Genomic DNA, 13,422 nt, shown 5'->3' on the forward strand with positions numbered 1-13,422 from the left:
CCCTAACGCCTAACAGTTAAATTTCAAGTTCAGTTGACACTTGAAACCTCTACAGGAAAATTTTGGAGAAGGCAAATATGCCATAGACATTTTCAAGAACAACACTTAAAAAAAATGCATGCAATAGTAGATTTCACAAAAGCTACAAGCTATCCAGATTTGTCAGAAATGGTTGGCAGTTGAATAATCATTCCCTTTTCAAGCACTACTAAATTATTTTGAAATCTATAGCATAGGTTTCTGAAAGCAAAAAAGAAAAAGAATAGAAAAAGAAAAAAAATACCAACAAACAAGTGCTTCTTTAGTTGCTTCTAGGTAAGCTTTCCAAGCACTACTTTTGTACCGGGGAGGCAGATGCTTGATTCTGTTCTTATTGCAAATGAGCTGATTCACTCAAGAAGAAAAGAAGGCTCCCCTGGTTTGATTTGCAAACTGGACATTGAAAAAGCATATGATCATGTCAACAGGAGGTGTATTGATTTGGTGTTGCAGCATATGAAGTTTGGGCAGAAATGGAGAAACTGGAAAAAAGTCTGTGTATCCACTTGCAAATTATCAGTGTTGGTTAAAGTCAGCAGGGTTTTTTGATAGCTCTAGGGGATTAAGACAAGGTGATCCCTTGTCCCCCTTGCTTTTTATTCGTGTCATGGAGATTCTCACTTTGTTTTGTAAAAAGGCTGCAGAATCTGGTGAGTGGGATGGTTTTGCATTCTCTCCTGAAGGAGAAAGGATCAATACCCTCCAATTTGCAGATGATACTTCATGTTTTGTGGATGCTTCTCCGTCCCAGTTAGATCTTGTCCTTGGAATCCTATCATGGTTTGAGGTAATCTCCAGACTGAAAGTCAACTGGAATAAAAGTCAAATCATTCCAGTGGGTCATGTATCAAACTTAGCTGATTGTGCAGAGGTTCTGGCTTGTCAAACTGAATTCCTCCCGGTGGAATATTTGAGACTGCCGTTGGGTGCAAATTGTCTTGCCCCATCGATTTGGGACCCAGTTATTGAAAGAATGGAAAGGAAGTTGGCTGCATGGAAGGCTAGATATCTCTCATTTGAGGGTAGGATTATTCTGATAAAAAGCACTCTTTCCAATTTAGCTACTTACTTTCGTTCTCTCTTCCCCATCCCCAACAAAGTTGCCAAAAGATTGGAGCAGATCCAGAGAAATTTTCTTTGGAGGGGTTGAGAGGAGGAGAGAAAAATACATCTTGTAAGCTGGGATCAAGTTTGTCTTCCTAAGGCTGAGGGTGGGTTAGGCATTAGGAAAGTGACAATTCTGCCTGCTAAGTGGATTTGGAGGTTCTCAGATGAAAGGGAGGCTTGGTGGAGATCTCTCATTGCCGGTAAATATGGGGTGGAGTGGGTAACTGGAGATCCAGGGATCCTCCCCTAAGTTGGGGTAGTTCCCCTTGGAAATCTATCATGAAAAACTTCTCTGTGTTCATGGAAGGGATTTCTGTCAAGATTGGTAATGGGGATAGAACAAAGTTCTGGAAGGACCCTTGGTGTTTGGATGGGACTCTAGTCTCTAGCTGAATCTTTTCCTCATCTTTTTCAGTGTTCTTTTAACCAAGAAGCTTCTGTGGCCGAGTACTGCTGTGTGACAGGTGGGTCTCTAACTTGGACTCCCATTTTTAGGAGGGATCTGTTTGAATGGGAATTAGAAGAGATTGTGGGTCTGATGGCACTTCTTCAAAATCAGAAGATAGATTAGCAGTGAGAAGACAAATGAAGTTGGAAATGGAATTCGAATGGTGAATTTTCTGTCAAGTCCCTTGCATCTAAAATGGATAGTTTGGGTCCCACTGATTTTCCTGCTTCTCAGATCTGGAATACTATAAGTCCTTCAAAAGTCAACTTTCTGATTTGGACAATGGCCCTTGATAAATGTCTTTCCAGAGTTAATCTGGTGAGGAGGGGCAACCAGGTCATGGATCTTTCATGTAGTCTTTTTGGGCAACATGCTGAATCGACAGATCATTTATGTATTCATTGTCCATTTTCCTCTCAGATTTGGGGACACTTTCTCAGAGTCTTGGAGCTCAGTTGGGTAATGCCTAGATCGGTTAAGGATCTCCTCTGTTGTTGGAATGTGAGAGGCCTAAGCAAGAAAGGGAGCCTGGTGTGGAGGACTATTCCTGCTGCTGTCTTGTGGTCCATTTGGGCTGAGAGGAATAGTAGAATTTTCAGTAAGAAAGCTAAAAGTCCCAAAGATATCATTCAGAGAGCTTTGGGCAAGCTGACTTCTTGGATATCTGTATCTGAGGAGTTCAAAAGTCTGAATTTGTCTTCTTTTTATTGCTCTGGTTTCTGGTGGAAAGTGTAACAGCTGTGGTTTGCAGGCTGCCCTTCTGGGTCAGAACCCAACTTGTATGTTTTTGAGCTGAATAAAATTACTTTACCTTTTCCAAAAAAAAAAAAAGCCTATCTTCTGGCTAATGAATTTAATGGTTGAGAACTAGACTAGTTAAAAAAGCTCCAATTGATTCAATTAGGAGCTATGGGCAGAATTTAAAGCTTAACTCCAAGCTTTGAAGTTGGCTAGATCGCTGAATGCTAGATATGTGGTAATAGAAGGAGATTCTCAGGTTGTAGTGGGGTGAATAAGTAAAAGTCAAGGGCCATGGTACCATTGACACACAGCACACACTTTAAGGGAAATCAGTCATATGATTATGGAACTGGGTGCTGTTTGTAATTGGGTTCCAAGTCCCAAGATTAGCAAATAATTTTTTTTTATGAATAAAGAAAATTTTATTACTTCAAAAGACAATGGAGAACTCATACAACAACCCATGGAGAGGCATGAGCTGCAGCCCCTCTCAACTAGTTACAAGGAACTTAAAGAAAAAGACAAGCATTACAGCTGGGCCCAAAACAAAACTTCCTTATTTGCCCCTTGCTTAGCTAAACCATCAGGCAAAGCATTTACTGTATCTCTCCACCCATTGTGTAGTAACACACATTCCTTGTCAGCCACTTAAATTTTTTGACTTCATTTCTGTAGCACCATATAGTTTTCTCAGGGTTCTTCAACCACCCCACCACCACCTTGGAATCCCCTTCAATAATAAGCTGCCCTACAACCAAATGATTTGCAAGTTGCACTCCTTGTATGGATGCTAATGGTTCTGCTCTGACCGAATCCCCAAATCCCAAGGGACCTAAACAGATAAGTACAATATCTCCAACCTCGTTTCTCAAGACACCCCCCCCCCCCCCATTAGAGCACCTTGCTACTGCTGACCAATCTCTCCATAAGTTTGAAAAGGAAAAGTGATGAAGCTATAAAGTCTTTAGCCAGTGAATTCCCTATTCAACACACAATTCTTCAGATCTTGGCTGCTCCTCTCCTTGTCTTGAAAGATTCTGGCGTTCCTTTCTTCCCAAATTGTCCATAGAAGGCTGCTCTAGCACATCTCCACATGATTCTCCCTCTTTTTTGGGGCCAACTGAAGGTAGAAGGGTTGAAGATCATGCACACTTCTGCTGGCATGTTCCAACTGCACCCAAACAACAAAAAAAAAGCCAACCCCATAATTATGCAGAAAAAGAGCAAGACATCAATAGGTGGTGACAGTCCTCACGGACCTCACCGTGAGCTCTACAGAGAGTATACCAGTTGGGTGAAATGCAAAGACCTTCTCTTTTGTAGGTTATCCTAAGTGTTCACTTTCCCATGATACACTTCCCAACAAAAAGCCATTATCATAGGGGGAACCAGCCTACACCAAATTTCCTTTGAAGGGAAAATGGGGAATAATTGTTAGGGGGGTTAGCACTTTGAAAGCACAAATAGAGTTTATTGTGAAATTAAGCACCTAGTGATGGCTTAACATATTTGGGGCATACTAAACATTACTTATGTATATTCTTCTATCCATCTTAATAAAATTCAGTTACCAATCAAAAAAGATATTAATTGTATCTAAAAAGTTATGCTAATGGGTAGCAAACAGATGAACCGAACTGATCAATAGGGAGGCTTTGTTTTGGGCTTCTTTGTAAGACTAATAGTGTTTTTGGCTTCTCCAACCATCCTTTGGGTGGTGACATTTGTACTCCTTATTTAACTTCATCAATGAAAGTAACTGTTTCCTATTAAAGAAAAAACAAACAAACAAACAGATGAGCCAATATGAAGTGGTCAATTCAAATAACCAAAAAGCAGACAACTCCAACTTTCATATAGCACATCTATTGTGAATCCCAAAGACCTTGTCACTCAGATGATCTAAAGACAAAATGAGCAGGAGAGATATCCCTATCACCTCCTCCCAATTGCCCCCTTTCCAATACTAAACAGGAAATAGCATACCATCCTTTCCTGCATCGCTCAGTGAGCAGACTCATTTGAATCCATTTGCTAGCCAACCAGCAACTGAATTGGATATCCCCTGGCATCAAGCAATGGCAAGACTGATTGGTGCAAGCTTCCTGCAGCTGTATTTTGGACTATTTGGATGGAGAGGATAGCAGAATTTTTAAAGGCAGAACATCTCAAATTGGTGAAACCATACACAACCTGTCAGGTAAAATCTTTTATTGGGCAAAAGTTTCCAATCTTGAACAGATATACTTGCTTTTTGTAATTACTTTTCTTATCAATAAGTGCATATCTTTTTTGTAATTACTTCATATACTGATATTTTGTGTACTCTCTGCTCATGTACAGCTTGTCACTGTAATGAGTTTACCCCTTCTATACAACCAATACAATATACTTTTTCTCATAAAAAAAATGGTCCACTTGGAGCACCATAATGCCAAATGAAGGCCTCAACAGTCAGCAACAACAAACTCAGTTTTCCCTTTGCTCCAGGAATATCAGAACATCCTCCATGCTATGAAGAAAAAATACCTTCACCTGCTGGTGCAAATAGATCACCTGCATTTTGGCCTATGATACCCAGATACTTGTACATGCTCAGAATACCCATGTATGACAGAATAAACATGCAATACAGCATCAGATGCTGCAAGCACATGTTATCTCTGTATATGAGAGATAAGGAGAGAGAAGTTCAAAACGCATGAGCACAGGGATGGAATTGCATGCATTGACTAATTAGTTACTAGCTTCACCAAAAAAGACTAATTAATTACTAGTAGTTGAACCAGAACATTTAAGACCAGATCTTGCCGAATTGTAATATCAAATCACTAGACACTAAATAGTTAGATCAAGTAGAATACTCCTATAAAAAATAATTAAACAAATCAAATTAGAACATTTCTCAATTAGCAAAGACAAAATATAGCCAGGTTATCATACACAACATACAAAAAAGATAAATGAATGGGATTTAAAAGAAAAAAAGAAAGGAAAGAAAGAATATGAAATAATAAGAACATGCTTTTAACAGATGCATAGAAAACTCAAAAATGCATTAGAAAACTCACATTACTTTAGGTGGCGAAACAGAAAGCTCAAACCCTTCACGCCTCATGTTCTCAATTAAAATTCCTGTGATTCAAAAAAAAAATCCAGCTTCAACATAAAACATAAAATACCTATGTAATTAATCGTCAGTACAAGCAAATGAACAATACAAGCAAGCATATTAAGTAGTAGCTCATCACATAACTTAAGTGATGAAACAATAAAACCCCAAGTCAAAAGAACTAACCCAGTTGAAGTTCGCCTCTGCCTTGAACTTCATATGAATCTGACATGCCTGGAATCACATTTATAGCAAGATTTGTTTCTGCTTCTGCCATTAGCCGATCACCAATTTTCCCTCCAGTCAACTGTAAGTATATTGCCATTAGCAAATAATACATGAAAAAGTCTTATAAAAACAAATAAATAAAAGACAGATGATTAGTCAACAAAATACAAATATGTGTGCATATAGAAAGCAATCTGAACATATCATTAGTTAGTCTTATGCCTAGCTTCTAGGTTTATACAGTTCGATTTGATTTGTAATTTGTAACAATGTAGGGTTAGTTAAAAGGTTCAAGTGGAGACAGTTTTTGTAATAAAATTACTTTCTTTTTGCACTCCATTAGACAATCTGGACAAAGTGGAATAGCAGAAATTTTTAAGGGAAGAAGAGGGGAAGCTGTCATTGGTAAAACTGAAAAATTGCACTGAGCTTTGATCCTAAATTTGCTGGTTTTAAACAGGACCATTTTATAAATTATACGTTAAAGAACCATATTCAATCAACAATATAAAAATCATCTTCTATGAGTGTCTTCTGTTGTAAAAGGGCATACAATGTTTTAAAAGCGCAAGGGGCATTTCGTGCCCAAGGCACATGCCTTTTTGAAGCAAGGCACGAAAATGCTAAAAAATACAAAAATGTTAAACATAATATTAATTAAAAATATAAACTTAAATTTTAAAATAAGTTTTAAAAAACCAATTTACTCAGATTAAAATACACAAACATAACATGTAAAACATATTTAAAATGAACATTTTAAAATAAAATCAAGCATAAAATATAAAACATATTCAAGCATGTAAAACAATCAATCTCCTTATTTTTTTCCCAATTGCATTACTTTAAATAGCTAATGTGATGTTAAACATTACGCATTCCTGATTCTATGAGCCACCTTTGTACCAAGTCCCTTGAGGCAAGCCCAAATAAGTCCATATCAGAGTCTTAAATTCTTAATCCCTACTAAAAAAAAAAAAGATTTTATAAATTTAACTTACTCCTTTTTCAAGGCTCTAGTTTCAGAAGATCAGAACACTCCCTTCCTGGTTAGGAACATTTGGAGATCACATGTTCCCCCTAGAGTTTCCTTCTTTGTCTGGAAAGCCTGCTTAAAGAAAATAAACACTTGTGACGATACAGAAAAAACTTAGAGGAAGGTTATGTATCTCCCCTCATGTTTGTCCTCTTTGCCATGGTGATGGTGAGACAGCTGATTACATTCTTCTCCACTGCCCTATCACAAGGAAGGTTTGGTGTTTCTTCCCAAACTTAGTTGGTTACAGCTGGGTTTTCCCTGAGAAGGTGGATGACCTCCTGTGGCAATGGAAAGGCAAAGGTCTAGGAAAAAAGGAAGGGTATATTGGAGTAGGGTGATGCATGCAGTCCTTTGGGATATTTGGGAAGAAAGGAACAACAGAACCTTTGAAAACAAATTCAGAAATGTGGAAAATCTAATCTCCTACATAACTTTCCTCTGTAACCTTTGGGTGGTTAATTCTGAAGCTTTCAAAGGTCTGTCTCTAACTGACCTCCAAAGTAACCTTCCAGCCATCCTGCAGTCCTCTCCTAGATCTGAATCAACCATGAGAAACCTTGTCGGGGAAGATGGCGGCATGACCCTAAACATTGACGGCAGTGCCCAAGGATCTACCCACCAAGCAGGAATTGGTGGTGTCTTCCGTGGGGAGAGGGGAATTAGCTGGGTTTATAATGGTCCAATTGGGAGGGCTGATGCTACAAAAGCAGAGGTCTTGTCTGCACTTACAGGAATTCAGCTTGCTAAGCAGCTAGACTTTTTCTCCTTAACTATAAAAGGGGACTCTGCAAATACTATAGCCTGGCTAAGGGAGAAGGAAGGAGGGCCTTGAAGACTTGCACACCTGCTAGCTGAAGCTCAGGATATCTTAGAGTCCATGAATGTAAATCTGGTCTGGATTTCTAGGGAGCAAAACACTGTTACAGACAGCCTTGCAAAATCAGGGGTTTTTAGGGAAAGCTTGTATAGTGACTTCTGCTTGCCTCTATAATTCTGCCTCAGCTGCTTTAGCTTTCAGTACATTCACTCATGTACTTCTTCCCGTTTTAAATCAATAAAAGTTACCTTTGCTCAAAAAAATAATTTTAATTGGCTTTGAATGTATGAGCAACACTAGCAAATAGGGGGTTCTCAGAGCCACTTGACATAAAAGTCAGAAAAAAAAAATGTGCAAATTTTCAAAAGGTTCACGCCTGAACTGAAGTGCAAGCCGCACCAGGCACACATTTGAAAGTGCTGCACCTGGGACCTAGGCGAGGTGCATACCCTAAAATGTGCATCACCTGTGCACTTAGGTGCACCTTTTAAATCACCTTTGTAAACAAGTATCTCTAAGTTTTTCTTGAGGTTTTTCCTCATGTAATCAATCCTTTGATTGAGTAGCTCCCTCCTTTAGTATAATACAATTATCATTTATCCAGAAATAATAAAATTACTTTCCTAACTGTGTTTACATATATGTAGAAAAGAACAATTTAAGTTCAATCCTTCTAGCTTCTTAATTAAAAGGAAATGTCTAAGGTTGAATGCCCTCTACCCCTGTCCCAATTCTTCATAGAGCAGCTGCAATGATAATTATGAGTTATTGGTTTATATTAAATAATTAAACATAATTACCTAAATACCTAATACAAATAAAACCATTAGCCAGGAAGCACGAAGAGTAAGATATAATATTCCTATTGGCTCAACCAAAAACATGCAGCAATCAATAAACTCTTCTGTTAAGAAATCTAGCCATCAACAAGCATATGACAATCAAATATGATAATTAAATACAAATAAGAGAAAGACAAAGCTCCTTCTTACATGGATTCCATCACGCCCAGCCAATGGAGAGTCATTCACACCGAAAGTCATGGAAATGGTTGGGGGATCTAACTCAACAGTTGGGAGTGCAGTCATAACCTGAGACACGTGTAATAAGCAATTCAGATACATAGCATAATGTAACATTTTTTTTCCAGCAATAGGACAATATGATGCTAGGAAATTTAAAAACTGCAAATAATTAGAGAACAGTTCAAAAATCCAAGTATTAATCTAGCTCAAGAAAAGAATTACAGAAAATACATGGGTCAATGCACAGAAGCTAAGAAAATTAGTTATCATAACAAAATGAAAGAGCTATGCAAATCAGTTCTCTACTGTAACACCACTGCCAACAAATGAGTTTGAGCCCATTTGGGCAAAGGACATGCATCTTTGCTGTATCTCTTTTATTGCACCATGGCTTTGTGTGTCTATGTTTTTTATTTTCATTTTAGTACGTGGCTCTCTGTTAATGATCAAAAAAGGAAAAAATAGAAGTAAATAAGTCAAAATAAATAAACATGCAAGTGTACATCCACCATGGCTGTGTTTGAATTGCTGCAGTGGATGCCAATCTAACTCCATAGAATTGAAATGACAACTCTCCCCAAACCATTTTGAATTGTGCTAGAAATTTGTGCTCAATCAAATTAACTCCACTGCAAAAATGGACCTAAACTACAATATCAGTGGCAGAAATGATACTTTCAATACCACACACCACAGTCAAATCCAACCCTAATCCAAAACCTCTTTCTTTTATAAATAAAGAAAACAATTGTCAAAATGAAACAATATGAAAAGTACATGGCAGACACCTTCAAGGAGCTACCAACTCAAGGAAAAATACACAATAAAACTTCTTTTATAAACATTTACACCTTTAAAAAGTAAACATTTACGCAATAGGACTAACTGAATTAAATTCTTATTGGCTAAATTATCCACAAACATGTTGGACTTTGGGATATACCTAAACACCGAGGCTTTCACCTCTCTGACTAAGCCAAGATCTCCCCCCCCCCCCGACCCACCCACCCACCCACACTTTAGAAGGCCCTCAACACCTTAAAACAGGGATTCCTAATAGAAGACCCATTTTGAATTGAACCTAATTGCCCCAGTAGCCAGTGGATTGCACAAGAGTGACCCCAACCAGAGCTCTTGCAGAATGGTAAACCAAGCAATCATGAGTTCTCAAAGAAACTTCAAGTCCAAAGACAGAATAATAAACATTACAGACACCTTTTAGCATTACATATCATCCAATTCCTTAAGAAAAGACCATAGCCAATGTTGGCCTCTGCTATCTGGGGACATAGAATTCATTTCCCTATTTATGTTTTAGTGGTAATCAACATGCTATTAAGACAAGAGACCAAACAACCAGGCAAGTAACAATCCAATACAAAAACTAACCAATCAAGCCAGTGGCAATTGGATGACAAGCCAAAATGATCTTGGAATATTTTATGCCGTAAAAATCAAATTAATTTGATTATGTTACAGTCAATGATCCAAACCATGAAAAAAAAAGTGGGCATGCAAATAGGAAATATTAAAAAACAAAATGCAAAGAAATACCTCAACATTTGCCACTGTGTGACCAATTGATGGACTTGATAACCCAGCCATTGATATTATATCACCAGCTCCTGCGCTATCGACCAGAGAAATGTTTGTACCCTTCTTTTTCATAAGTTTCACAACCTACAAGGTAAGTATTCAAATTTAATGTAATACATGCTAATACTGCCAGCCTTTAAATGTAAATACTTATTGATTAAGAATGATATCAGTGGAGATGAACTGGATTATGGATGACATCGATAGCACAGGCAATAAGAAACATGACAGACCTTTCCTTCCTCAATCTTTTCAACACCAGAAGGGGTGTTACGAATACCATGCACTCGGTCTCCAATGCGAATAACTCCCAAAGAGATACGTCCAGTCAATATTCGCCCAAGATAGAAGTCGCGTTCCATCATGGAAACCTACATGGGACTATTAAGCATCTTTTTCAAAGTTCCCAATATAAAAAGATAAAAAGGAAAATGTGCCAACACATAAAATATTCACAACATGTGAACAATTTGTACCCTAAACAGTTGGAAAAATATTTTATATGATTCTCTCTAAACTGCTGAAAGTCTTTCATCCTGAGAGAACAATAATTAGTCCAAAAAGAATACTATAATTAAAAAGAATGTCTGTTCATTTATCAAAGGAAAAAAGAATGTCTGTTTACAATCTTTATTTAATTCAGCATGCAAAAAATCTCCTCACACCCATAATATAATTAGCATGGACAAGCTACTAAAAAAACGTCATTATCCAATGTTAGTCCCCGCTATTTGGGGTCGTGGGAGGGGTGTCCCAGAATATGGTCCAATAGAAAAGTTTGGACAACCAGTTTTGATATAAAAACTGTAAAAGAAAGAAGAAAAGAAGAGAAGAAAATGTTTCAGCTGAGAAAGAGAGAGAAGAGAATAGGAGAAGCTCAGAATTAGGTCTGGCCGCCCCTTTTCATTAGATTATATACTCATAAATAAAAGAGAGTACAAAGACAAAGTATACCCTTCGTAAGTCGGCTACTTGTGAGAACTCAAAAACACTCTTAACTTAAAACATAAACTAATGGGCCTAAGGCCCAATAACTCCCTAACTATTCTATGTAAATAAAACATGTTATATCAGCCCAAAATTCAACACTCCCCCTCAAGTTGGAAATAAATGTCACACATTCCCAACTTGTTTCTTGCAACTCCTTTTGTAAGGACATCAACAAGCTGCAATTCAGATGCAACATCTGGCAAGCAAACTTCTCCGATGACATCCTTTCCTTTATAAAGTGTCTATCCACTTCTACATGCTTTATCCTATCATGCTGAACTGGGTTGTGGGCAATGTTAATTGTTGCCTGATTGTCACAATATAGCATCATAGGTTCTTCGGCCTCAACTCCAATCTCCCCTAACAAGGAACGGATCCAGAGGAGCTCTAAAACACCATGTGCCATGGCTTTGTATTCAGCTTCTACACTTGACCTTGCCACAACTGTTTGTTTCTTACTCTTCCATGAAGCTAAATTGCTTCCAACAAGAGTCCAAACTCCTAATGTAGAACTCCTATCATCTAGGCACCCTACCCAATCAGCATCTATGTAAGCCTCCAAATTCAACTGTCCATGGTCAACAAACAATATGCCTCTACTTGGGTGTTCGTTCAAATAGGAAAGTATCCTGTCAATAGCCTCCCAATGCTGAACTCATGGGGCATGCTTGTATTGACTCACCACACTCACTACATAAGAGATGCATGGTCGTGTCATACATAAGTATAGCAATCACCCCACTAACCTCTGATATCTTCCAACATCCTTCACTAGTTCACCCTCTGAAGCATTTATCCTGTGGTTCTGATCAATAGGTGTATCAACTACCCTTGCCCCAAGTTTTCCCATCTCCTGTAGTGGATCTAAAACATCTTCCTCTGTGAGATGAAGATCACATGCTTGGACCTTGCCACTTCAATGCCCAAAAATTACTTCAGCTCCCCAAGATCCTTAATCTCAAACTCTTATTGTAGATTCTTCTTCAGGGTATAAATCTCACTCAAATCATTTCCTATAACTACAATGTCATCCACATACACTATCAAAACTGACACCAATGACCCCCTCCTCTTCACAAAAAGAGTATGATCAGATTGAATTTGAGTATAGCCAAATACAACCAATGCACTTCTAAACCTGTCAAACCAAACTCTGGGTGACTCCTTCAAACCATATAGGGACTTCTTCAACTTGCATACCTTTCCTTTTTCCACATTATTGTAGTAGCCGGTTGGAAGGACCATATACACTACCTCCTGCAAGTCCCTATTGAGAAATGCACTCTTCACATCAAGTTGGAAGAGTCACCAAGAGTATGTAGCTGCTAGTGATAGAAGAATCCAAACTGAACTCATCTTTGCAACTGGTGCAAAAGTTTCCAAATAATCTATGCCATAAGTCTGAGTATACCCTTTTGCAACCAGCCTCGCCTTATACCTTTCTATACTCCCATCAACCTTGTACTTCACTATATAAAACCATCTGCATCCAACAGTCTCCTTGCCATTAAGCAAATCCACAATATCTCATGTCTGATTTTTAATCAATGCTTTCATTTCCACCTACATAGTTGTCTTCCACTCAGGTTTGGAGAGAGCCTCACTAGCACTCCTAGGCAAAGACACATAGTCAAGGGAGGAAAGGAAGGCCCAGTAGGAAGGGGATAATCCACTATAGGAAAGATAGTGTGAGATGCAATGAACAATACACTTCCTCTTCCCTTTTCTGAGGGCAATAAGGAGATCAAGGTCATCTGCAATGGTGTTAGGAGCAGGGATAGTAGTATCAATAGGAACTAAACCATCAAGGGGAACAAGAGGCATACCTAGGCCTGTATCAATCGAACCTAGAATCTCCAATGAGCCGATAGGAAGTTATGTGGGTTCCTCTACTATGGAATTAACCTCCCTATTCTATCGTAGGTGATGTCGTGTAAAACACTAAGAGACTAGCAAAGTGGGTGTGATAGGTAGGTCAGACACTGGAATAGACAAAGGAGTTGAAACAGGAAGTGGTATAAATTGCTCACTTCCTTCTCTAAAACACTCCCCTTGAGATGAATCCCCTGAGAAAAAATGTGTAGACTCAAAAAAAGTGACATCCACAGTAACATAATGACTCCTAGAGATTGGATCATAACAACAATACCCCTTTTGATTTCATGCATACCCAAGGAAGACACACTTCTTCGCCTTAGGATCCAGCTTTGAGCGGTGAGGACCAAGAACATGGACAAAGCATACACACCCAAACACCTTTTGAGGAATATGGAATGTCTC

General features: G+C 38.4%; 1 protein-coding gene across 1 annotated transcript in view; it reads right to left on the reverse strand.

Moving 5' to 3' along the window:
• EMB2785 (elongation factor family protein) overlaps positions 1-13,422 on the reverse strand; it is a 75,118-nt gene that overhangs the window by 49,681 nt on the left and 12,015 nt on the right. The window contains exons 6-10 of the mRNA XM_088965970.1: positions 10,386-10,523; positions 10,111-10,236; positions 8,524-8,622; positions 5,634-5,754; positions 5,407-5,470 (exon numbers count right to left, since the gene is read on the reverse strand). Coding sequence (XP_088822096.1) covers positions 5,407-5,470; positions 5,634-5,754; positions 8,524-8,622; positions 10,111-10,236; positions 10,386-10,523 — 548 coding nt within the window. The remainder of the gene's footprint in view (positions 1-5,406; positions 5,471-5,633; positions 5,755-8,523; positions 8,623-10,110; positions 10,237-10,385; positions 10,524-13,422) is intronic.

This window comes from Nelumbo lutea, chromosome 1 (assembly GCF_056320005.1).
Source record: "Nelumbo lutea isolate HS-2025 chromosome 1, American lotus-T2T, whole genome shotgun sequence".
Classification (NCBI taxonomy): domain Eukaryota; kingdom Viridiplantae; phylum Streptophyta; class Magnoliopsida; order Proteales; family Nelumbonaceae; genus Nelumbo; species Nelumbo lutea.